Consider the following 26,794-nt stretch of genomic DNA (forward strand, 5'->3'; position numbering starts at 1 on the left):
AGTGCAGCAACAAGAAGCAAGAGGAATATATGAGGATTCTGGAGCTACTAATCGGATACTAAGAAGTAAATGCGTCTTTGAAGAGTAGAGTCTTCAAAGACTTCCTGAAGTGGAGAAGGTTGGACTCTCTGCGAAGCACCTCCGGTAGCTTATTCCAGATTTGTGCTCGTTGATGCGAGTCTTTATTTTCCTTTCGGTTTAACCGATATAGATCTTGCCACATGGGCATTTTATTAGATAGACAACGTTCTGAGTGTCGCATGTTTCGTTGACTTTCGATTTTATTTTCATTGCCTTTAATGGGGTGGTTTATGGAGTTGCTCTTGATAATGCAATTACAGTTGCCACAGTTCATGCACAGTTTGGTGCCTTTGTAATTGCCTTGGGTGAGTGTCTTTTTGTTGAGGATCTCCTTAAAATTCGCGCTGCGAGTGTATGCGAAAATGGGAGGATTATCGAAAGTAGTTCCAAAGTCTGGTTCTGCAGTTAAGATCGGCCAGTGTTTCAAAATAATTTTTTTGTAAGCTGTGCTCAGAGTGGAAAATTTTGATACTAAGACCATTCTGTCTTCGTGTGGTTTGGTGGTTCTGACCAGGAGTTTTTCTCTTGGAGTCTCTAGGGCTTTTGTTTTAGCCCTCTGGATTATTCCTTCAGGATTTCCTCTTTCGTGGAATCTTCTTCCCATTTCATTCAATCGTGTTTCGATTTGTGTGGGGTTGGAGATAATTCTTCTGACTGGTAGCATTTGAGATGTTGGTAAGTGCTGTTTTAGTGACCCTTGATGGAAACTTGTGTAGAGGAGTGTATTATTTCTGTCTGTGTTCTTGCGGAAAAGGTCTGTTTCTATACCTGTTTCGGTGATGGTGATTTTTACAGCTAGAAAAGTTATGGTTTTGTTGTTAGTCTCCCATGTGAATTGTATCCTTTCGCTGACAGAATTTAAAGTGTTTAATGATTGTATCAAAGTTTCTTCTGAATTCTTCCACATTATGAATACATCATCGATGTATCTTGCATACATTATGATGTTCTCAATCCAGGTCGGGTTGTCATAAATGTGTTCTTCCTCAAAATATTTCATGTAGATGTTGGCGTAGGTCGGTGCGGCGCAATTGCCCATCGATGTTCCGGACAGTTGGAGGTACCAATCGTCACCCTCTCGAAAATAGCTGTGATACAGCGTAAAAATCATTAATTCCATTAGGAATGTTTGCATTCCTGTTTCAATGTTGCTTTCCAGAATAGCTTTTTCAAACGCGTCTATCCCGCCATCATGGGGGATTGAAGTATAAAGGGATCGTACATCAGCTGTACATAGTATCAGTTGTTGGTTGTCATCAATTTCAATTTGAGCAAGTTTTGTTAAAAAGTCAGTGGTGTCTTGGATGTAACTTTTCATGTTCCTCACGATGGGTTGAAGATATCGGTCTAAGAATTTGCCCACTGGTTCATGAAGAGAACTCCTCGTGGAGACAATGGGTCTGAACGGGGGGTCTAATAAGTTCTTGTGAATCTTAAGAATGATAGTGATTGTTGGGCTTCTAGGGAATGGTTTCACCAGGTATTTTTTGGTTCTCTCGTCAATAGTTGCCATTTCGTGTGCTTTGTTTACAATCAAGTTGAGTCTCTCTTTGAATTGGCTAGTTGGATTATTCGGAAGCTTTATATACATTTGTTTGTCCTGAATATGTTCATTCATTTTCTGTCTGTACATGGTGGAATTCATAACCACCAATGCGCCTCCTTTGTCAGCCTTGATACACTTGATGTGTGTGTTTCCTGCAATCCTCCTTAGGGTATCCAGATCCTTTTGTGTCATGTTTTTTGTGTAAGGATTTGTTGTAATTTAGTTTCGAAATGTCTTGCTTGACCAGAGTTTCGTAAAGATATATGCTTTTGTGGCTTATTGGGGCTTCAAAAGTGCTGGTTGGTCTAAGTCCCATGAGTTGGTCCGGTTTCTTCGTAGTTAGGGGAGTTGCATGGTCAAAAAAGTGCCTTAATCTGAGTTTGCGTATAAATTTATACGTACTTATCTGAAGTTCTAGATGGTTAGTCTTAGTGGTAGGTATAAACGATGTCCCTCTGGATAGTAGCTTCATTTCGTGAGGGTTCAAGATTGTATCAGAAATATTTATTACTAGGTGTTTCTCTTCTAGTTCTTTCTGCTTCGAGTGTTTGAGTATGATGTTTCTTTCTCTTTTGTTTTTTCTGAGGCCCCTCCTGGGTCGTCTGGGGTGCCTTGTCCTTCGTCTAAAAAAGGTACCGCGGGTTAAACCAGGACCACGAACGCCGGAGAGACATCAAATGGCCACGGAGCACTCTAACAACCTAGTAAGTCGGCGCTTCGCTGCCCATTTATTATTTAAGACACGCGTATTGTCACAAGTATGCGTGCATACGCAAATACTAACGCATTCGTTCACGTCTTTTTTTAGACAATCCTAAAGCCAAACAACACGTGAGTGTTTATAAAGCCCATCCATTTTTAACTTCCAATCGCGCTTAGGCACGTAATACACCACCGAACACGCTATTGTTTTTATTATATGTCACCATCACCACACTTTTGTTGCACTGATTTAAACGCCGTTCACTCTGATAAATGCGCCTCACCAACCCCTACCTGCATGCTACGCCAATAACATTCCTGAAACACGACCCACATACTTAGTGCTATATCCTCTATTGTCCACAGAGCTCCCCGACGAAGGGTACATCACCCGAAATGCATTGGAGCAGTTTTGAATAATGTAATATGCAACAGAAAAACGATGCAACATGAAAGCATGAAATAATGATTTTTACATCATGAAATTAATGATGACATTCAAATAAACTACGACAATTATCTTCAATTGTGGAAGCTTGCTTGTTCAAGTATCAAGGTGTGCCCAAATCACAGGAATGTCACCAAGGTAACATGGTGACACATTAATCCAATTCACTTATAGACGTGTGCCAGGACGGACACGCCACCTGTTTCGAGCACCCAACCATTAAACACAGCTCATTCCTAAATTTTAAACAAACTTTGCCAAGCCAGTTGTGCGCCCTCCAACCAATTTTTACTGTCATCTTTACAAATGATCTAGAAATAACTATGATTAAGACCGTGACCCTACCTTGGACTGACCATAGGATTATAGATTTTGAGGTAAAAGAAAATAAGGCTAGTCAACCTTCCGTTACCTATGCCACCAACGAGAGGGTCAGAAAATGGAATAAAATACAGGGAAACGACTTGGAAAAGGCCCTGAACACAACCTCACCTATTCTATATGGGAACAATGATACAATGGCGAACCAGTTTGATAAATGGATTCGAGTAGCTTTAAATAGTATTGTGCCCAAAACAAATAAAATAAGTAAAAGAGTTTCAGCAACCGCACCTTGGTACAGCCTCGACCTTAAACGCATGAAGATGAGCTGTAGAAGGAATAAACGGACTTGGAGGACTGATTACAGCTCCAAGCATACGCTCGCTTACAATGCGAATTTAGAAAAATACTAGATGGCCATTATTGAAGCAAAGCGGGCGTACTTCACGACCAAAATAGCGAAGCCTCAAGTTCCTCTAAGGAACTATTTAAAACTGTTCACACACTAGCCAAGCCACAGCATACTGCTAAGTTCAGACCAGACCAAGCGTTCTGCAACAAAATTGCCAACTTTTTTCAGAGTAAAGTACAACTAATATATAATGATCTTCTAAATTCTGCCTCTGTAATACTTCCACCGTGAAAGCCTGGGCAGGACATTGTAGACTATCACGTTTTGGGCCACTCTCCATACCCCCCTGCTGAACCAGGTTCTAGCAACCGGACAATATCCTAGCGCTTGGAAACAGGCCTGTATCAGGCCAATCCTTAAAAAAACAGCCCTTGATCCTACAGAGGCTAAAAACTATCGGCCGATTTCTAGGTTACCAATGCCTGCAAAAATCCTTGAAAAAGCAATAAATAAGGAACTGATACAATATTTGGAAGAGAATAGTTTACTTGACCCGACACAGCATGGCTTTAGGCCTCGCCATTCGAAAGAGGCTGCCTTCATTTTAGCTACAGAAGGGATACGGAAGATAGTGGATATGGGGGGGCAGAGTGATTCTCATCCTCTTGGATCTGTCGGCTGCATTCGACACCGTGAATCACAAGGTGTTGGTGCAGCGGCTGCAAGACGTGGGAATTGAGGATACCGCTCTGGCCCTCCTTTCCTCTTTTCTAAAAGACAGAGAACAAAATATCCACTGGGATAATTTACAATCTGAAACCTTCCATTTCCCTTGAGGTGTCCCGCAGGGATCAGCTCTGTCACCTACCCTTTTTAATATATATATGTCCCCGCTGGCCAATGTTGTAAGGAAACATGGTTTTTCCTTGATCATGTATGCCGATTTATTACTGCAATGCACTTTTTGTAGGAATTGACAAAGCGCAGAGCAGTAAGTTGCAATCATTGCAAAATGCTGCAGCTAGATTGCTTATGAATATTCCTAAAGGTCGCCCCACGTCTGATGCCATTAGGTCCTTACATTGGCTTCCGGTACAGCAAAGGGTCGATTTTAAGTCCCTCTGTTTGGTACACAAAGCCCTCCACGGAGGAATCTCCTGGGAGATACGGAAACTGTTTTCTATGTATTCACCTACTAGAACGCTTAGATCCACCACACTGGGTCTGTCTGTGTCCCAAAAATCCGGAAGGCAAGGTGGGGGGGGGGGTGGGGAGGAGGGGTGCTCCCTGTCCTTCTGTGCGGCCAAGCAATGGAACAAGATGCCGCTTACACTTCAACTCCAGCCTAACCTCTGTTTGTTTAGGAAGGAGCTGAAAACATGGCTATTTTCTAAATCTAATATTTCATTTATGACCTCCTGTTCTGTGTACCATAACCAGCGCCAAAATGCCATGGCATTCGAGCGCTTAACAAGAAACAATTCAAATCAAATCCTGTTATCGCGGCACGGATATTCACAGCGGGTGACTAAACAAACTTTGCATGGCGTCTCCGTAACCGACACCTTACCGCGTTGCAACCGAATTCCCCTGTCCTGGATTCGACACATAGCCTCCTCACAGACACAATGCCTTGCCTTCCCCCTGGCAGCCAGGAAGGCGGCCATGACCTCGGCACCGACGAGTTACCTCCATGGCGCTGTTTGCTTGGGGGTCCGTGTGAGCTGTACTTTGGATTTATTGCTGTCATGGCATAATAATAGCCCCAAGTGGAGATATTTGTTTTCTACAAACTTTATTTTAGAAATAACTGTTTTAAGCGCTATTTGACAACCTATATGTTGGATTTTTGTCATTTTAGTCTTGTTGAGTTTAGATGCACATACTTTATTTTTCTGAACTGGTGTGGATTTGTGGATTTATTAGTGTAATACTGTGTGTTTTGAGGTCAAATACTTTATGCATTGCCTTTGGGATAAGCCTGTTTGCTCATGCCAAGCTACCAAGGGGGTGAACAAGGCTTATCTAAAGTTTGTATCGCCCTTACTCTGACTAGGAGCAAAGGTCTCTATTTGGACAAAGGTACCTATCTCTGCCAACTAGAGACCCCCAGTTCTAACACCACCTTAAAACTCTTGAATCATTTCACTTGTTTGCACTCATTCCAAGTAAAAGGTGCATGATCAGAATAAGGCACAAAAGTACGTCCTTCCAAACAGCATTGCAGCTTCTCTAAGGTCTAGTTTATCAGTATGTATTCCATCTTTACTGCGGGATACTTTTGATCTCTGGGAAATATTTTGCTGCTACTAAAGAGAATGGGTGCTTCTTCATTCTGACTACTTAGTTGTGATAATACTGTCCTGTAAGAAATTGAATTGAATTGTTGGTTGTTGGGCTGTGAGCCCTGGTCAAGCAACAACCACAATCCTTGTCAGGATACAGTCACTAACAAACCCTAATTTAACCTGTGCCCCACCCTCGGGCAACTTGGCACAGAGCAGTCAGGTTTAACTTAGTGTCAAAAGTATTTGCTTAACACTTCAAACAATAACACAGTGCAAAAACATCACAAAAATATCACACATCAGCTTAATAATCAGCTTATTAAAACAGAGAAATGTGTAATAAATAAAATAAGACCAAAACAACAAAAGTGTAATCAGTAAAATCGGAGATATTCAATTTTAAAGATTGTCAGGAAAAACAGCGCCAAAAACCACAAAAGTACCAACTGTGGATATCTTGTGGCGCAGGAACGGGACAAAGTCACACGTTCAAGCCGACTGCAATATGTAAGCGGACTGACCACAGGGATCCAGGTAGACCTACTGAATTGAGTACCTTAAATCCTAGTTTGTGGAGGATTGAAGTTATCTGTGTGGAAGCGATGCATCGGTTCCAAGATGCGGCAAAACTCCCTGGTGAGGTCCTGTATCATTGAAATCAGTCAACAAGGGCTTATGAATTGTCGTTTGGCAATTAGGGTGTGTTGTGTAGTCAGGCAGACATGTAGATTTCAGAGAGCTGCAATGCGAAGTTTGTCATTGAGGCTGCCATTGATGAGGGATGTGCGAACCTGCCAGAGGATGCTTTGCACAGAGGTGGATCTGAAGGGACTGTGAACTATGAAGTTGATGTGGGTCTTTGCAACATGTCTGATCCAAGCATCTGCTCAGGGTTGTGCCACGTAGCAGAGGAGATGTGTTGATGCTGCTGGGTCCACAGGGGACTGGCAGAGCACCTTAGGCCAGCTTCTAAGGGTACAGGGCTCACCAATGGCAGAGTCTAGGTGGTGGAGTCATTGTTGTTGAATCCTTCTGTTCCTGAGGATCCAGTCAGGAGGCCATCCAACTAGCCCTTGGAGTCACTGTGGGGTCCTGGGTTTATCGGATGCAAGGCTGCTCCTTCATACCCAGGCAATAAGGTAGCATGCAGAATGTCAGCACAGCAGTGGCAGTAATTTCAGCACCACAGCAGTCCTCCTTCCTGGCAGAGTATCCACTGGTCCAGGAATGTACTGGAGAATTGATATCTGATTTTGAATATGTATACCCAGTTCACCTTTGAAGTGGGAGAAGCTTCTGGAGGTTCCCGTTGAAACACATACTTGTCTTGCCTTCCCAGCTCCAGACTAACTACAGGGGGTATGCAACTATTTGTGTGGAGGCATGACAAAGCCTTTTCAAGTTTAAGGCCTGGATAGGGTGGTTCACTGGATTAAAGCATCCACTGTTGGGGCCTGTGTTTGACCTCCTGGTCACAGGCACAAATCCTGGCTGATCCACTTAGCATTTCATCCTTCTAAGGTTGATAAAAATAGGTACCCTTGAGTTGGGTAACAATAAACATCTGTTCTTCAGTGCCAAGATACCCTTAGAGGTGAACGTTCACTTTACAATACACGTGTTAAGTGGGGATGTGACCACTCCATCCTGCCAGTGATGGCCTATCCAGCTACAGCTAACCTCCCTATTTTGAGTGACTGTCTAGGATGAATACACAAAGTGCAGTTGGCAGCTGCACCCACTCAGGACACAGGCACCAAATGGCTATGGCATGAAAATGTCAACTTTACTATTAAAGAGGATTTCTCACTACAATTGCAAAGACACCATACATGAACTGGCTACCTGTTCCAATTTGGAAGTTAAGGCTTATTGTATCTAAAAAGATTACTCCAGGGTTGTCCTCTGGGAGCAGTAGTGAAAAACAAATGTAAGTGTTTTCACTTCTAGGACTATCAAAACCTAAACGTATATTTTCTCTTTTTTAAATGCACTACACCCTCTCTCTGGGCTGTCTAGGGCCTTAATAAAAAGGAAGGTTTGGACCTAGCAAATGGTCTTTTTTATAAGGTCGAAAGGGCAGTTTAAAACTGAACATACAGGCTGCAAAGGCAGGTCTGAGACATGTTTAAAGGGCCACTTAAGTGGGTGATACAATAAGTGCTGCAGCCCTACTAGTAGCAGTTAATTTACAAGCCCTGGGCACATATCACACCACTTTACTAAGGGCTTGTAAGTAAATTAGAAATGCCAGTTGGTGATAAGCCAGTGTTACCATGTTTAAGTCATAAGGCCAGCAAAAACTAGATCAGCAAAAATGAAGGAGGAAGGCAAAACTTTTGGGGCAAGATCATCCTAATGTTGACAGGTCTAACATGCCCCTATTCCACCATTTGAGGCATCTGTTTGAGGAATTAGGTGGAGTTAAAGTATGGTGATTGTAATACCTGTTTAGATGAGATAATTGATTGAGTAAAATATTTACTAGAGCTCGAGTTCTGTAATAAATTAGTTAATGGTCCCACTAACCATTAGGACCTGCACGTTTATTGGATGACATGACCTGTGGGTGAGGTGCCTAAACTAATTCTGGGCACCCCCACAGGATATGTTGGCCTAGAGACCAGCTAGCACACAGTGCCACCACAAACCCCCTACCTAGAAAAGGAGCCAATGGTTGCTGGCAACCAGTGAACAAAAGAGCCCTGATCCCTCAGCCTTTCGTTCTATCACCCGTGCTTACTTAAATACAGAGAAAACACAGTGGGGCGTTTTCAATTTACTTATTGAACTAATGTTATTCTTGTATAGAATATATGTCCTGCGATAATCAGTAGATAGAAGCAGGTAAAAGTGATTACAAGTGCCAAAAGAGTAAATAGTAGATACAGTTCTGCCATGATGCTAAAACAGTGTATATATGCAGGCATAAAATACAAGATAATAGGCAGGTGTACTCCAACAATGCAGACTCTACTCTGAGTGTACCTATGGTGTGTGTAGGTGTAAAGCCAAGAATTCTTCGAAAGGTCAATCCAACCCCATTACCTGGTGGAAGTGAATGTAGGACCATGTCTTGGTGACAAACTGAAAAACACTCACGGAGATATAAGACTACAGTGTGGTGAAGTCTCAGCATGCAGGGAAACTCGGTGACAGCTGAAGTGCCTCCTCTGCTAATCTTTTGGGATTTTCTCGTTATTTTTAATAAAAAGCAGCCTTTCGATGTATGTATAGATTAGCAATGTTATGGACATGTAGATAGCCCTGTCATTCCGTGGATGAAGATTTCACATAGACAGCATTTCTACATAGTGCGTCAAGAGGGCTTGTACATAGTGTTCAAGGCAGTGTGATAATGATATGTTAAGCAAGATGTGTAAACAGAAGTAGTTCTGGAGAAACTAAACCAACATTGTCGCGCACACAACTATGTACAAAGGTCACAGCCGAAATGTTATTGTGAAAAATAGGACAATGTAGGAAATGAGCAGCTTCAATAGATGGGCCTAACCAAGGCATATAACAGCAGAGATTCTAATATTTTTCATCTTGTGGTTCTATTAGTCAATTTCCTAATTAATAGCTAAATATTTAACCTTAAAGTATGCAAGTCACAATGTTTTAGAATTTATGTGAGGCCCTACTTCTTTAAGGAATGCAATATATTTGTTAGATGTTTTAAATGTTGAGCACAATCTTTGTAAATTTTAAGATATCACACAGATATGACAAGGGGCTGGCATGGAGCAGGTGCAACACGCAAACCAATAGGGAACACTGCAAAGTGCAACACACTATAAAGGGTGAAAAATGTAATCTTTTCTTGGATGCATGGATGCATGGATTACGAGAATCTGCCAATATCCTTAGTGAGGTCAATGGTGGAAATATATTGGGGTTCCCCTAATTGTTCAATCAATTCTACGTAACGTGTAGTTATTACATTCTCAAACCTTGTTTACACCATGGAAATCAATACAATACATTTGGTATGGGAAAAGTACAATAGGTGATCATCAATTACTTGATGAAGTTCTATAAGGTTCATCTGTAATATTTGTTTGATTTTTTGTGGATTGCAATGTGATGTGCTTCTGTAATACTATATAATCATTGTTTAATAGTATTTCTGGGTTCCATTGGAAGAGCATGTTCCGCCTAATGAGTTCTACTTTGTAATTCTGAGAAATTGTGAGCAAAATTTAGTAAACAAGTTTAAGCCTAAGCCATTGCTCTTCTGTTAAACGTTCCATTATATTCACCTCCTCAATGTAACGTTTATCCATGGACAAAGGAGAGGGCCCGGGGAACAGGACTCAACCAATTTTGTTAGTAGATTAATATGGTAAATCTGGTCCTTCTTTTAATTGATTTGCAGTTTGTAAGCAACTTTACCTATTTTTAAAAGTATTTGGTAAGTCTGTTGCCAACTTGATTTTAATTTGTTTGAAAAACTCAGTGAAAAAAACAGCCTAGTCACCGGTTATCACAGTTATCCAGAGCACAAGAGAAAGAATCCCCCAACTGGCCCAACTATTATCAACCGGAAGCTCAGTTGCCCCAAAAGTTGATACCCGGCAAGAATGTCAATTCACCAAAATGCCAGGGGTATCAGAAGTGAAATCACACATATTTTGACCTTCAGTTTCACTCAAATATACATGCTAACACATACAGTTACATTGACACTTACAAACACACTCTCTTGTGTAAACACACTCACCTGCAAGCAGGCACACAACATACATTTACATTTATTTTTTACTCATCATGTTAGACCAGTCAGCCTTAGGGTGGTCTTCCCCCAAACGTCTTGCCTTCTTCCAGGTCTCTTCTCCCATAAACATGGTTACATTGGTTTATCCACAATTGCGATATTTAATTTATCTGTAAGACCCTAGTAGAGTTCAATGCCTGTGCCCAGTGTCTGTAAATTAAATTCTACTAGTGGGCCCGAAGCACTTATTGTGCCGCCAACACAAGTAGCCCTTCTAACATATCCCAGGTCTGGCACTGAGGAGCCTGTGTGTGCAGTTTTACTGCCATGTTGACCTGACATTTGAAGCCACTTGCCAAGCCTTCAACATCCCTTTTATTACGCATAAGCCACCCCAAAGGTAGGCCCTAGATAGCCTACAGGGCAGGGTGCTGTGTAAGTAATCGGTAGGACATGTACTTTTACGTTTTGCATGTCCTTGTAACAGAAAACACCTACATTAATTTTTTACTACTGTGAGGCCTCCTCCTCTCATACAATAACATTGGATATTCCTTTTTACACATTTTAGCAGTAATTCTCAATTGAAAAAAGTCGTTTTCTCATATTGCATATCTTTGGAATGGTAATATAAAATCCTCTTTCACTGGTAAAGTAGGCTTTAACATTACTATTTTAGAAATAACACTTTTAGAAAGTGGCATTTCTCTGCTCTTAACGCTCTGGGTACCTGCAACCTGTCTCCAATACATATCTGAGGTGGGTGACAGCTTGACTTTGTGCATTCACTGTAGACACCCACACACCAAGGAAAGTTATGTGTGTCTGATTGTACATCTGCATCTTAATGGCTCATTCTGGGCAGGATGGTAGGGAGGAGCTGGAACACCTGAATAGGAAGTATACTGTCCCCACACATAGCGGTGATTACCCCCTTTAATGAGTCTGGAGCCATTGCTAAGACAAAAGGACCTCTGTGTACTTCAAAGACCTCTACTTCAAAGGCAAAACTGGGTATAAGTACTGGCTCTCTCAGACACTTCTTCAAGGGATATCACTCTGCTAGACTCCTGCTTTAGAAGAACTGCTTTCCTGCTGTGCCACCCTTACTGCCTGCTTCCCTCTGACCTTTCTGCCAATGAACTGGACTCTGTTTGAACCCAGACTGATTTCCAAGGGCTTGCCTCCTGTTTTTGAGTCTCAGGTGCATCTAAGTCTCACCACCGGGTCCTGTGCCTGGTCTATTGAAAATGGACCCAGGTGTTTGCTCAAGTTGAACCAATGTATCTCCTATCTGTGTGTAGCAGAACTGATGCATCATCGCTGTTACAGGAGCAGGATTGGTGAATCACACTCGGAACTAGCCCATCGCCTTAAAGAAACAAAGTATCAGAACAAATGTATCACCATCACTGTAGTGTGGGATATCAACCCATCCTCCAGACTAAGGGGAGAAATGTGGCGCAGCATCTATGGAACCAACTCCTCTTGGCTCAGTTCATCGTCTTTGGAACCAGCGTAACACAACCACTGTGTGACGGAAATCATGCAGAACCTCGACTGTGGGATCAACAACGAAGCATTGTACGGCTGCAACCCGCATCTTACTATTATGACCAGGAGGAAGGTACTTTGTTCAGCTGGCCCTGAGTGGCACCTGTATTCTGTCCCTGTTTCATCGCGATCGGCATGATCTCTTGACTTTGCCCCAGTCCAGTGCAACCAGATAATCTCCATCAACACATTGCTTCTAAGCATCTTAATCTTTATTATTGCTTCTAAGCTTATTAATTTTTAAATAATCATATTCTGACTTCTAGTTTTGGGATTTTTGTCATTTTGGTCTTATTTTATCAATAGAGATCATATTTGTTTTTATCTGGTGTGGAGATTATTGTGGTGTTTTCATTGTGTTACTGGTTGCAGTGTTGCACAAATACTTTACTACTGCCTGACTGCTCTTTGCCAATCTACTAGAGGATGAGCACAGTTTAATTTATGGTATGTGTTAAACATGGGGTTTTCCAGGTGGCAGAGGTTTGCACCCTGCCAAGTTGGGACCAATATTCTAGTTAGGGCAAGGAAGTCTCACAGCTAGGATAACCCCTGCTCAACCCCTTGGTAGTTTGGTACTAGCAGTCAGGAATATATCAGAGGCAATGTGTAAAATATTTGCTCATACTCACAATAACACAGTGAAAAGACTACAAAAAGACACCACACCAGTTTTGAAAAATAACAAATATCTATCTAAATAAAATAAAACAAAAAAAACATAAATCCAACATACACAAGTCAAGATATCAATTTAAAAAGTTTTAAATTAATTCAGCCCATAAGAAACTATGTAAGTGTCACTTTTAGCACAAAGTGCCTAGGATATGTCAAAATTAAAGATGAAAACATACGCAGGGGAGGTGAGACACCAGAATAGCAAAGCGACGCGTCTGTTCCCTGCTCCAAAGGGAGGTGTGCCCATTCTTTACTGCCAGGGGAGGTGATGCACCTGTTCACTATTGCTGTGCAGGGATGGTGATTTGTCAGTTCCTTACTGTCAGGGGAGGTGATGACTTGATCTCTGGACATGTGGCCTCGATTCCTTAGTGCTGGGACTCGTCGGTAAAGAACTTGGAGCACAGGGATGATGTGTTGAAAATCCAGATTTGCTGGGTTGATGCAATGTTTGAGTAACAGACACTGTGTCAATTACCCACCTGCGAAGCAGGTGATGCCTCAATTTCTTCAGCCGCATAACAAGGCCTGCTCTTGAGTCAGAGCGTGTAACATGGACATCAGTGACAGGGAGCTCGGCACTGAGGTTGCAGTGTTCTTTCAGCTGCACGGCAGGCACTGAGCTGATGCATTGGTTTTTCAAATGCACAGCGTTGCGCCATTTGAAAAACAGGTGCTGAGAGTTGATGCATTGATTTATTTGGTTCTTAGCAGCAAAAAAAATTGCCATAACTTGGCAGGTCAGAACTCACAGCAGAGGAGTTCGGAGGCTGCAAATTTAGTGTTTTATGGCCCTGAGACATCTTAACAGGAGGCAAGAACACACAATCCCTTGGTGAACCTTGGAAAGCAAGATGTGGAAAGCAAAGTCCAGTCCTTTCACTCCAAGGACAGCAGCAGCAGACCAACACACAAAGCAATAGGAAGAGTACCAGTCTCATCCTACAGCATCCATCCCTTCTTCCAGACAAAATGTTATTTTCGTCCAGCAGTGTTCTGAAGTTATGGGGTCACAGCCCAGCTCCAGTAGGCAAACTTTAAAGGAAAGTCTCTGTAGTGCACAAGACTCTGTCACCTTGCTCGGGACACACTATATGGAGGTGGAGACAGCTTTGTTTGAGGACAGGCACAGCCCTATTCAGGTTTCAGTGGAAACTCCACCCACCACTCTAGCTCAGGAAAACCCATCAGCTTGGCGATGGCCCATCAGGATGTACAGGGGACACCTCAGTTCCCATTTCTGTGACTGTCTAGAGTGAATGCACAAACAGCCCAACTGTCACCCTCTTTCAGATGTGGATTCCACAGGCAGGCAGACGTACAGAATGGCAGAGCAAGAATATAACCACTTTCTAAAAGTGGCATTTTCAAACGTGCAATTAAAAAACTAACTTCACAAAAAATGTATTTTTAAATTGTGAGTTTAGGGAGACCAAACTCCAAATCCCTACCTCTTCCCAACTGGAAGTTACACTTATAAGAGGTTACAAGGCAGGCCCAATGATAACCTATGGGAGAGATAGCCCCTGCAATAGTAGGAAATTAAATTAGCAGTATTTCACTTTCAGAACATGTAAAACTCACCAGTACAGGTCCTACCTTTCAAATACACTGCACTCTGCCCATGGGCCTACCTTGGGCCTACTTTGAGGATACCTTAAATCTCGTAAAAGGGAAGGGTTGGACCTGGTAAAGGGCTGCAGCTATAGGAGGTGCAAAACAGAAGCTGTTAAGTCCAAACTAATAGCACAGCTGATAACTGTCTTATCGCATTATGGAAGTTGTATGTCTGATACAAGATGAACCATGCATGGTTAATCTTTTTAATTCACGCTTCCACATTTTGCAACCTAAATCACTTCTTTGAATGACCATTCTAACCATCAATAATCACCCTGTTAGTCTCGCTCGATATCAGTGGGCTCTGTTGATTTCACTTTGGCTTCTAATACGATCATATTGTCATTTCCAAAACAGTGCTTATTTGTGGTTTCTTTATTTATTGTTTCTTTTACAGTGGCCCCCGAGGAAGGGACTCATTGTACTGAAATGCATCGGGCCAATTTCCAATCTTCTGTTGTTATTGATATGTATCAATGATTATGTACTGACCATGAGAGTTAATTATTATGTTTTTCTTGAATGTATATGCATAAGAATTGAGTCATGAATTAATGACTAAAATTGTAAATATCAATCAATATAAAAACACACAATTTACTAAAGAATTGAAGTTATATGCTTTATGATTCTCTCATTTTCACTGTTTAAAGTGATTTAGTAGTTTATTTGAAGTGATATCAGACATACAACTTCCATAGTACGATAAGATAGTTATCAGCTGTGCTCTTAGTTTGGACTTAACAGCTTCTGTTTTGCACCTCCTATAGATTGTTATGTAACTCAGGGATATGCAGCCCTGTGGCACTAAGAGGCATGCACGAGTTAGATTATTTAACCCATTATCAATTAATATTGAGGCATTTTGAAAATGTTCCCATACATTTGGAGTGCTAGTAACTACATTATCTAATACAAAGGGCTGCAGATGCCAGATCGGCATGGCAATTTACTACAGCCCACACAGACACTGCAGTGGCAGGTCTTTGACATGGTTGCAGAACTACTCATGTGGGTGGCACAATCAGTGCTGCAGGCCCGCTAGTAGCATTTAATTTACAGTCCCCGGGCACACGTAGTGCACTTTACTAGGAACTTACCAGTAAATCAAATCTGACAGTCGTAGAAAACCAATTACAGATACTCTTTGTACAGGGAGTACTTGCACTTTGGCACTGGACAGCATCGGTAAAGTGCTCAGAGGCCTAAAACCAGGAAAAACGAAATGCAGCACACAGTCAAAAACGAGAGGTCAAAAGCAATAAAACGGGAAAAACAAGCGAAAGATTTCAGTCTAGCAGTGTGTATCTGACTTACCCTGACTAAGATTGTGGTTCCTGCTTGGACAGGTTGAATACCTCTGCTTACTAGACCCCCCGATTTCTAATACTTCAGCTGCCAGGGAAGGTTATATTCCAATGAATTGAGAGAAAACAAAGAGAATGGAGCTGCACCCGACATCTATACAGATCCTGTGTTCCTAGCATTTACTTTGCAACCTCTAAGGTCAGGGGTTGCAAAGGCAGTGCCAAGGGTCACAATGGGGAAGTCCGAGGTTTTAGCTGCAACCCCTGGGGACCTGTAAATGATGCTCATGTAGTAAACTCCTTACTTAAATCATTAATCATTCATTCACCTGCCCACATTGTTGATTGTTCTAATACTCTATTCCAAAAAAACATTCAAATTATAAAGACAATCACAAAAATAAACCCTTTGACTCCTGTCATTTGCCATTGTGTGTTGTAAGGGTCGAGGATTATACTTGTATTTGCTTCTTGAGAGATCCAATCATATAACATACTAATTTAAGACAGGTATCTGTCACAGTTTTGGGCTGACTATTTGAAGAACTAGAGCAGTGCTATACTAACCACCTTTGAAAGTGGTAAAAGTTTGCTCGTCACATGATCTGTAAAGTTAATGTAAACAACATAACAGGTTGCAATAAAGCAAAACAGCCTATGAGTGAACACGAAACAATATGCATAGTGTAGCACAAAAAGATTGCATTGCAATAAAGCAGTAAAAAATCATAACAAAACAAAACAACCCACCATAACACCACAACATTCGCTTTTCATCTCATTTATGCCTTCCCTACCTCCATGTGCTTCATTCAGATTCTGTTTTTCTGTTATTTCAGGACCTAAACTGTGGAATAATCTTTGCGACAAAATTTGTAGTTCATCATCTCCTTAAGTTATCTAACTAACCTTGCGTCTAGTGATTGTAAGCTGCTTTCTTGTCAATGCTTGTCTTGTTTTGTACTTTCTCATTGTTATGCATAACATGTCAGTTTGAAGTACTTTACTGTATAAACACAAAAACAAGGAATGGTTAATTTGCTCTGTGGCTGGTAGCAGAGCTCCCACCTAAACAGAGGCCAAAATGCACAAGTAGACAAACCTGTTTTTTTTTATGTGCTGAGGAACACTAGACAGCTGCTGCTCACAGTGTATCAAATAAGGCATTTGAAAGATTTTGTTTAAAAACAACTTATTAAAACGGTTTGGATTACCTTGCCGAGTCAATTCAACATGAATAAAAAATGTTAAACTACGCAAAATGTTGTGGGTTGAAGCAGTGGATGAAGTTAGTGGCTCAAGGCTCGTCCATCAGCCCGATTTTATTTAATGTTTACCTCAAACCACTGATTACGTTGATAAAATCCCACAGGCTAAAGGCAATCAACTACGCTGATGACACTCAACTCATCCTCTCTTGGGAGGGTGAGGAATGGATCCCCTTGGAATCTTTCCATGACTGTCTACGAGACACGGCTGGCTGGCTACACAATAATTCTCTACAGTTCAACGCCTCCAAAACCGAGGTTCTTTTCTGTGCCGGAAGTCATATCCCCCGCCCGTTCCCGGTGGAGTTTTGGCCCCCTGAATCCCCGGTAAAGCCACAGCCGGTCATCACTGTTCGCAATCTGGGTGTTATGATGGATAACAAACTCAGCATGGAAGCCCAGGTTGCGAAAACAGTGTCCACCTGCTCTGCCCTCATTCGCTCCCTTCGTAAGATCCTGCCACTTCTTCCCTTACAGGCCCGGGCTTTAATAGTCAGGTGTACCATTCTTAGTCGCCTTGACTATTGTAATGCGCTGCTACTCGAGGCTCCATCCATGCTGTTAGACAGACTCCAAAGAGTTCAATCTGCCGCTGCCAAACTGGCCCTTAGTTGGCCCTAGGAGATCTTCGGCCACAGCGGTAATGGCCGAGCTTCACTGGCTCCCATTGAAACAGCGAGTGGCCTTTAAATCCCTCTGTCTTGTTTTTAAAGCCCTGCAGGGTGTTGGGCCCAGCTCTCTGCAAACCATGTTTGACTGGTACATTCCAACCAGAGCCCTTCGATCTACAACGGCCTGCCTTGTAAAAGTACCGAGATTTAAAAAGGTCAGGACCGGAGGCAGATCTTTCAAAGTTGCGGCTCCCAAACTTTGGAATAGCATGCCCCTGGATATCCGCCAAACAAAGGAACTTCTCCCTTTTAGGAAACGGGTCAAAACTTGGCTGTTTCCTAAATGTTAAACTTCTGGCCACTCTATTGCTGCCTCCCAGTGCATTCCATCTTAGGAGATATCTCAGCGCCAGGATACCTGTAAGGTGACAGCCTCGCTATATAAATGTTTTAAATAAATAAATAAATAAATAAATAAAGGCTACTCTCTGTGTATTTTCACTCAACATAAGGTCTCTGCTTTGCCAGACCTACACATTGGTCAGGGACACCTAATTTAATGTCAGCCCTTACAGTACTACATAGGGTTACAGCCATTACCTAAGTTGCAACAATTTAGAACTTTTCTTATTGCTGGGTGCTTGGATTGATTGTGTCTTCTACACAAGTTTTGAATAGTTACAGCTGCAATCTATCAAATAAATAAGTAACACCATATTAACTAGCAATAGACATCATGCAGTCGAATCATTATTCCATAAAAATGAACACAAAATGTATAATACAAAGAAGAAACAAGTAGGCCTGGCTTACTTGCCACCCATTTTTAGCCCCCAATTCAATACGTTTCTTTCCAATAGTAAACATACCGACTAAGACTGCCAGACATCCTTATCAGTTTTCTCACCCAAAATGGTGCATGTTGTGTACTGACTTTCCTTTTTTTCTTTATTTGCAGATATTCTTGATTGCCAAACGCTGGAAAGCAGCATTCCAAGACATATGGAAGGAGAAAATCAAACTGTAGAGACTGAGTTCATCATTGTGGGTTTTAATGATTTTCCGCAAATTCTAGTTCCACTTTTCTTGTTTTTTTTGCTGATTTACTTCCTGGTTCTTGTGGGGAACCTTCTTATCATGTCGGTTGTCTATTTCAACAAACATTTGCACACACCAATGTATTTTTTCCTCACAAACCTTGCCTTACTTGACATCTGTTACACAACAATCATTTTTCCATTTATGCTCGCTCACTTCTTTCTGGTGGGTACACACATTTCTCTAAATGGTTGTTTGCTGCAGTTGTTTTCTTTTATGTCTATGGTGTCTACAGAATTTTTGCTTCTCTCAGTCATGGCTTATGATCGATATGTGGCCATTTGCAATCCTTTGCACTATGTGAAAATCATGAATAATGCAGTTTGCATGAAGCTGGCTGCCGGATGCTGGCTATTTAGTTTCATAGACCCAGTACCAGACACTGTACTAATCTCCAGGCTCTCATTCTGTAGGTCTCACACAATCAACCACTTTTTCTGTGATGTGGCAGCTGTAATAAATCTTTCATGTAGCAGCACTCATGCTGTTGAGGTAGCAATCTACATTGTGGGTACTCTAGTTGGAGTTGCACCTTTTTCTTTAACTATTGTATCTTACATCAACATCATCTCAACAATCCTGAAAATCCGGTCTACAGAGGGGAGACGCAAGGCCTTTTCCACCTGTGCCTCCCACCTTACTGTGGTTGTATTATTCTATGGAGTTATCTGTTCTACGTACATGCGACCAGCGTCAATGGTTTCTGTAAAAAACAACAAAGCATTGTCTCTGTTATATGTTGCTTTAACTCCACTATGTAATCCCATTATATACTGCCTGAAAAACACAGAGTTTAAAAACACCATGAGGAAGACAAAGAACACAAAATAGCATTTAAGAAACAAAATAAAAATGTGATTTTTTAAATCTTTCAAAGCATGTATTTCAGGTATTTTTTCCCGCATCTTGATATCTTGCATCCTTGACATTTCTAGTGCCATTTGCACACTTTTTGTTTGATCCCCAAAGTGATATTATAATTTCAGAAATCAGAGAGGTTCTTGGGTTTGGCTTTTCAAATACAGCTCACAACATCGATAGGTGCATGTAACATAGGCTATGATGCAAGAAGCGGAACAGCCGATTCTGACCGGCCTCGCTATTACATACCTTCCCCTCATTTGGGGCACCCCCGGTAAGATTCTCCTAATTCTGAGTTTCAGATGGAGCCAGTCCTCTGCCATCAAAGGGAAAACCAACAGGTATGTAACACCGCTGTCTGTGAGCTAAACACATCTGCAAGGTATGTGTCTTGAAGGCATAAACACTTCTGGAGGATAAGCATCTGGAATGTTACAGACCTGCTTGACTAGCAGGGAATAGAAGGATCCTACCACATTCAGGTCCCCAAAATCAGTACAAGAAGTCATATAGTGTGGGTTTATTATACCCTAAACTACTGTAGAAAATATGTAATAGAATCATCCTCATTTCAAAGCAAACCAGGCAACCACGCATAAAACTATATTGAAAAAGAATACAAATAATAAACATCATTGTGTGTAAGGGAAACTCCTAGCTTCTATTTTTTCTCATATCTGCCAAGAGTATAAAACCTTAAGATGTGCAGTCCTCCCAGGAATCTAGGTGGCTCTATTACCTGTCACAGAGGAGACAGGCTTCTAAACTGATAGTGCCTGGATTGGCTGGTTGCAGTTGCTGGGTGTGTGTGCATAATAACACATTGTTGTGAGAGTGACGTTACTTTTCTTTTTGAGTTTGAGTTTATTTTATTTATGATCTTGGAACTCCATAGAGATCCACAAAAACTGAAAAACCAACAACATATAAGAATTTTTATCCAACATAGTATCTACAATCCTTAGGAAAATCCAACGGTAAAAATCTATAAAAGTATAAAATATTGTAATATTTTATAAAATAAACAATAATTAGAATATCCTTTACACCCTTAGTGCTATAAAAAAATGAGTTAAAAAGCAATATTAACATTTGCTCCCTTCATCTAATCAGCCTTATTACAAATTTAAAAAACACTTTAAAAAGTTACAAATCCTATGACAGCACATTTCATTTGGCGGGCCATAAATAAAATCAAATAGTGCAGAGGCCAAGAGAATGGATAATTGTAAACAAACTGGTCTCATCCATCTACGCCAACATAATAATAAAGTGGGGCAAATAAATAACATATGATAAACATTCTGAATGGCATTATTACACAAATTACAAATCAGGGAAGAATTGTACCATTTAAACAGTACAGGATTTAAAGGGAGCATACCCTGCCTCAATAAAAGCCAAAAGCGGTGCACTCTATGCACTCTATGGGGCAGGTTCCAGGAAATAGAGGCCTGTACTTTATTTATCACACAGTAGTCAATGGCCGGATGGATACCCCTCTTTAAAATGGAAGCTTCCCTATCCTTCGTGAAACTTAATTCCCAAATGGCCTGTTTAAAGGTGGCCCATAATTGATATGACAATAGGGTGAAGAGAAGAGACTCATTCAATTGCAGCAAATCAACCACAGTTCTAAAATTTCTAAAAAGTTAATGACTGTTCTCTTAAACGTTCTAATATTTCTTTCTGAATTAAAAATCGTAATGTACCAGGATCACCCTTTACCAGGCTTACAACTCAACGCACTATCCCTGCAAGACCCTGTACCCAACTACTTCTTAGCCCAAATTCTAACCTGAGGGCAGCTACAGGACAAGCAGAGTAAGCTGAGGCTAGTCTCCTTAGAATTCAGCCTTCTGTTGTATGTAAGAAACCCCCTTTCTCTACATCGAGAAATTCAATACCATACAACAGCGAAGCAGGGATTTTTGCACAAAACACCTCCAATAAAAGTGTCTTTTCCAGTATATTTGTAATGGGAGCCCAAGATTTTCCCCTGCGTAGTAGCTTTAGCGATGTTATTTTATATATGGGCTTTGTCACTTAGGTTGCTACACACTATTTTTCCCCAAAAAAGTGTACGATTTTACAAGTTTCAATTTACGGACACCCACAGACCATACAAAATTCCTGTTCTGCAACTTTTTTCTTCCGTGCATACACATGATTTTATTTTTGATATATTAATCTTTAAATAGTGGACCAGTGTATTTATTTGAAGTGCCTTTAGATGACTATTTAATCCCCTAGGTTTTGGATCTAATATTAATATGTAGTCTGCGTAAAGTAGACACACAATCGTTTTTTCCCCCAGTAACGGGGCAATGCCCTCACTTTGGGCCAAATTGTGAGGAAGATTAAAAATATATAGGGAGAAAAGCAGAGGAGCCAATAAACATCCTTGTTTTAGGCCATTTGCAGTAGGGATGGCTTGTGAGAGACCTCTTTCCCCTCTTATTAGGACATTGCACCAAGTATCCGTATGGAGAGCACAAACTAACTCCAAAAGGGTGACTGGCATACCCAAATTTGAGAGTTTTCTCCACAGCAGGAGACTATCTACTTTGTCGAATGCTGTGGAGAAATCTATCAAGGCCGTATACACCCTTCCTCCTCTGATTTTAACATATTTTTTATTTATTACCTGTAACACAATTAGGTTATCAATTGTTCCATGCGTTGTCCTAAACCCAGTTTGCCCCAACAGTAAAATTTTAACCGCATCCACCCAGTCACTAATTTGGGTTTAACCACATTGGTGCTAAGGCAATTCCCACTGGGTGCTGATTGATTGATAATCCCATTGTTCATGACAAGGTCAGCTCGTCATAAGCACAGCTCCAGTGCACTGCATGACGAGCTGACCTTGTCATGATCATGGAAGGGGTTAAAGGCATTTAGCATAAACTTTACCCACTGCAGCAAGCAGCGCAATTTGACGATAGTTGTGAGGAAGATCTTGATCTCCTTTCTTGAACAGAGGGACTATTATACTCCCCTTCCAAGAGGGGGGGGACAATTTTTTTTTTCATAGCAATACTTAAACACCGGGTAAAGAATTTTACTCCACAGTATAATATTTTGTTTTAGGACTGTGATTGATAATTCATCGTGGCCCATTGCTGCTGAGGAAGCATCCCCCTATTCGCCATTTCTATTTTGTTTTCAGAAGGCGATCCATACGAAGAGTGGTCTTCCTTTGCAGCAATGTACTTTATTGCCATCGCATTATCTGAATATAAATTCTGAATAAAGCTAACCCATTTATGTTCTTAAATGGCCACAGGAAGTGATCAAGATCTAGCTCAACATCCTTCCCCGATAAGAGACCAAAAGATTCTTACCTGGCCCTTAGAGGCTGCTTATCTCGGTTTAATCCAAAGGTTATCTTCACTCTCTTTGGTCTAGTGCTTCGCTGCCTAGGAAGGTCATATGCAGAGTGGATGAAGACAAGCAACCTGAAACTGAACTCGAATAAGTTGGAGGTCCTCATTCTTGGCTCCACCCCCTCTGCATGGGACGACTCCTGGTGGCCGACCATGCTGGGTACAGCCCCCACACCCACAACCTGGGGTTCATTCTGGACTCAATGCTCTCTACGACCCAGCAAGTCAACGCTGTCTCCTACACCTGCATCAACACCCTCCACATCCTCTCAAGATCTACAGATGGATCCCCACTAAAACCAGAAGGACAGTCACCCAGGCCCTCGTCAGCAGCAGGCTGGACTACGGAACCACGGCCAAACTCCAGAAAAGACTTCAACGCAAACAAAACGCCTCTGCATGCCTCATCCTTGGAATCTCTCACCACAGCCACATCACCGCCCACTTGAGTGACCTGCACTGGCTCCCAATCAACAAGTGGATCACCTTCAAGCTCCTCACCCATGCTCACATAGCACTCCACAACGCAGGACCAGCGTACCTCAATGAACGACTCACCTTCTACACCCCTAAACACCAGCTTTGCTCCGCGGACCTCCCCCTCGCCACCATCCCACGCATTTGCCAAACAACCATCGGCGGCAGATAATTCTTTCAGCTCGTCGCCAAGACATGGATCTCCCTCCCCACCCAACTGCGACTAACCCAGGACCTACTGAACTTCAGGAAACTTCTTAAGGCCTGGCTGTTCGACCAGTAGCTGCTGAGCCCCTCTCTAGCGTCTTGAGACCCTCACGGGTGAGTAGCGTGCTTTACAAATGTCTTGATTGATTGATTGATTGTTTGATTGACAGCCGGTAGACAGCCCTGATTACGAATCCTTCACCCCACATGTTGTTACAACCCAGTTGTTATGACAACTGTGTTGTAACAACGCATACCATTACCCCACAAGGTGTTACAATGACTTGCAGAGTGGAGAGAAGGTGTTGGATTTAACATCTAACACATTCCCTACTATCCACACAGAATGGAGTTGGAATAGTAAATGATACTATTCCAACATCCAGCGCCCCCCTCTGCAAGTCATTGTTATGACTTGTTGGGTGATGATATGCATTGTTACAATGCGGTCATTGTAACGACCATGTTGTAACAACATGCAGGGTGACAGCAAGCAGAATAATGAGGCACAGCTTCTTGTCATGAAGAGTTTTTGTGAGTACTCAGGGGTCAATTATGATGGCGGTCGGAAAACCACCCCGACCGACTTGGTAGTGGAAGTCAACCGCCCGTAGGTAGCACGGGCAAACCGGCAGTCAAATTAGGATTCCGTACTTGAAACACCCTACCGCGCTGGTCGGATTCCAGGTTTCAGTGGCGGAAAGGCTGAAAATCTGTCCGCGCGGGAGGATTCACTGCGGAAAGGCCAAAGACCGCCGTTTACCCAGCGGGCCCAAACACATGGAGCTATTTGCAGTAGTGCCTCCGCCATCCCCGAATAACCGCATTCTCCACAGCGGTGTGATGGGCTGTTTGAGGCATTGTGATGTCACGGGCGGTCTTCACCGCATTCCGCACGGTGGAAGCTCGCTATTGGCTCCGTCTACTACCGGTGCGGATGGAGATTACTGGCGGAACCACAAACACTGCAGCGGACGGGAAACGGGCTATCAATGCTCCTCCTAATACGGTGGTTGCAAAGACCGCTGCTGGAGTGCGAAAAGTACATTTTCCGCGTCCGCCAGCACAGCGGTCATACCTCCGCCCGCCATCCTAATCAGCCCCTCAGTTTGGAAGCCACTTGTGAATTGCACATTGTTAGTTGTTAATATTATGGTGGCTGTGCACAATATTTATTTATATTTCTCTGTAAGAAAGCATTTTGTTGGTCATTTCACACTGTAATGACATTATGCACACTACGACGCTTTCAGGCCCTGTTGGCTTCTGCTGAAGAAGTTGTTAGTTAGTATGGGTATTACAAGTGACACATTATAGGTGTGTAGTGTCAGACTCTGTTTTAATAAAAAAAACTCTAAAACTTTAAAATAACAACAAGTCAAACTTTCAACATAATTACACAGATATGTATGTCTATGTCATGTGAACAATTTCACCCACATCTATCTATCACACCAACAGACAATTCTGGAACCTGTAAATACATTTCCGATTACCGAATGCAATTAGACAAAAATTCAGAAAAGGCTCAAGATGTGACACATGACAACGGTCCACTTGTAGTTAACTCAGTTTGCATCAATGCCTGCATGTGAGATATGCCACAAACCTTGAAATTCAAAGTACAGAGCAAAATTATTATTCCACATGCCAGAATGAATACTAAGGCCTTTATTATGAGAACGGTGGTCCACAGGACTGCCGTACTCTGGGTGGCAGTCCGACCATTGTGGGTCCACCTGCATTATTATGAGTGTGGCTGTGTGACCATCACAGGACAACCTCATTCACCTCTGATCCAGGATCCTGTAGCTGTCGTGCAGTGGAAGGGAGCAGCACTATCCTGGCGGTGTGGCAAAGATGCACCCACCCACAAAAGAGTAAGCCTATTGACATTCACAAACTGCACTTCTAGAGTTAGTGTAGAAAGAAAGGTACCAAAAATGGTAGCAAATTACTCCAGCACCACTCTTAGCCAAGCTCTGGTCCTGCAAATTCCTCTCATAGAAAGTAATTGAGATAAGGACTTTAAATAAAACTCCATAGTAAGTAATGTTAAAAAGACATTTATTATTATATTATTTTTATGTTATATTATTTTATTTAAAAATATAAACATAATGTATTTATTTATTTTATGTCATCATCTGTGCAATAATATACCAGGAAGAATATGAGAGGGTCTTTGTGCTTCCCTCTGAGGCGAAATGTGCATAACCATACTTCCTGTCCCTTGGAATCCAATTGAATGAGGGACTGAGGGTAGGCCCTGGGGGCTCCAATCACATTCCATGGATCCGGGAATTGTTGCAGAATTGCTTAATCATTGGACACTTGTGGATCCAGTCATAAACAAATTAAATATCTTAAACAACCCGTGAAAGTTAACTAAACTAAAAGACCAGATCCCATATGTCGCAAAAATCAAGCCTCTTTAGTTTCTCCCTGTTCTTATCCAGCTTTCGCACCCCATGTATCGAATCCAACTATTCCCTCTTGGACGGGGGGAGAGAAGTTATCCCCTTAATACAGATCTCACGCCTAGCTAGTAGTATCAACATAAACAGCAGATGTTTCCAAGCTGACCCTTACCTCCTCCTCCTCGTTCAATACCACAAGGATACATAAAGACATGCTCACCTCCAGATTTATTCCCAAAGTTGTTGTAAGAACCAAACTTACGTCATGCCAGAATACTTGGAGGCTGGGACAGCTGAAACACATGTGGAGATCATCTGCTTCTTCCTTCCTGCACTTAGGACAACATTTGACCGCCTGCCTGTTCATCTTTGTCAGCTTTTGTGGCGACCAGAGGGGCAGCAATAACAACATACCATAGTATAGACATCATTACTTGCCAGAGGTTCTGTATGTCTCCCTATGATAAGTCTGTCCTCCAGATTTCCATGGGAAGAACAAACTCCTTCTCTCCGGCTTGTACAAACGGGCAATACCACTCTGACACCTCCTTCTTTTGCCCAGGATTGTTAAAAAATTTCCTCTCACAGTATCTATTTCCTGCCTCACCCTCCGGCAGCGAATTAGACCAGCTAATCAATGGGTAGAACTTGAATCTGGAGATAATCCCATTTGACAGAGATGATATTTGTTCCCAGTCCATTACAGTTTAGCCTTCAAGTAGCTGGTTCCATCTTGTTACCCCTGCTTCTGCAAATGAGGTTGAGAGTTTATCCTTTAGACACTCAGGGGTTGCTGGAGAGGCCTAAATTGGAGCGTAGCTCTATAGTACAGAATCTGCACTGCCC

The 26,794-nt window shown here is 42.0% G+C and overlaps 1 protein-coding gene across 1 annotated transcript; it reads left to right on the top strand.

Annotated features, from left to right (window-relative positions):
- The first annotated feature begins 18,498 nt into the window (after positions 1-18,498).
- Positions 18,499-19,425, top strand: LOC144767781 (olfactory receptor 5V1-like). Its single transcript, XM_078651160.1, has one exon. It carries the CDS (start codon positions 18,499-18,501, stop codon positions 19,423-19,425), a length of 927 nt encoding a protein of 308 aa, XP_078507286.1.
- The last annotated feature ends 7,369 nt before the right edge of the window (positions 19,426-26,794 follow it).

This window comes from Lissotriton helveticus, chromosome 7 (genome assembly GCF_964261635.1).
Source record: "Lissotriton helveticus chromosome 7, aLisHel1.1, whole genome shotgun sequence".
Lineage (NCBI taxonomy): Eukaryota > Metazoa > Chordata > Amphibia > Caudata > Salamandridae > Lissotriton > Lissotriton helveticus.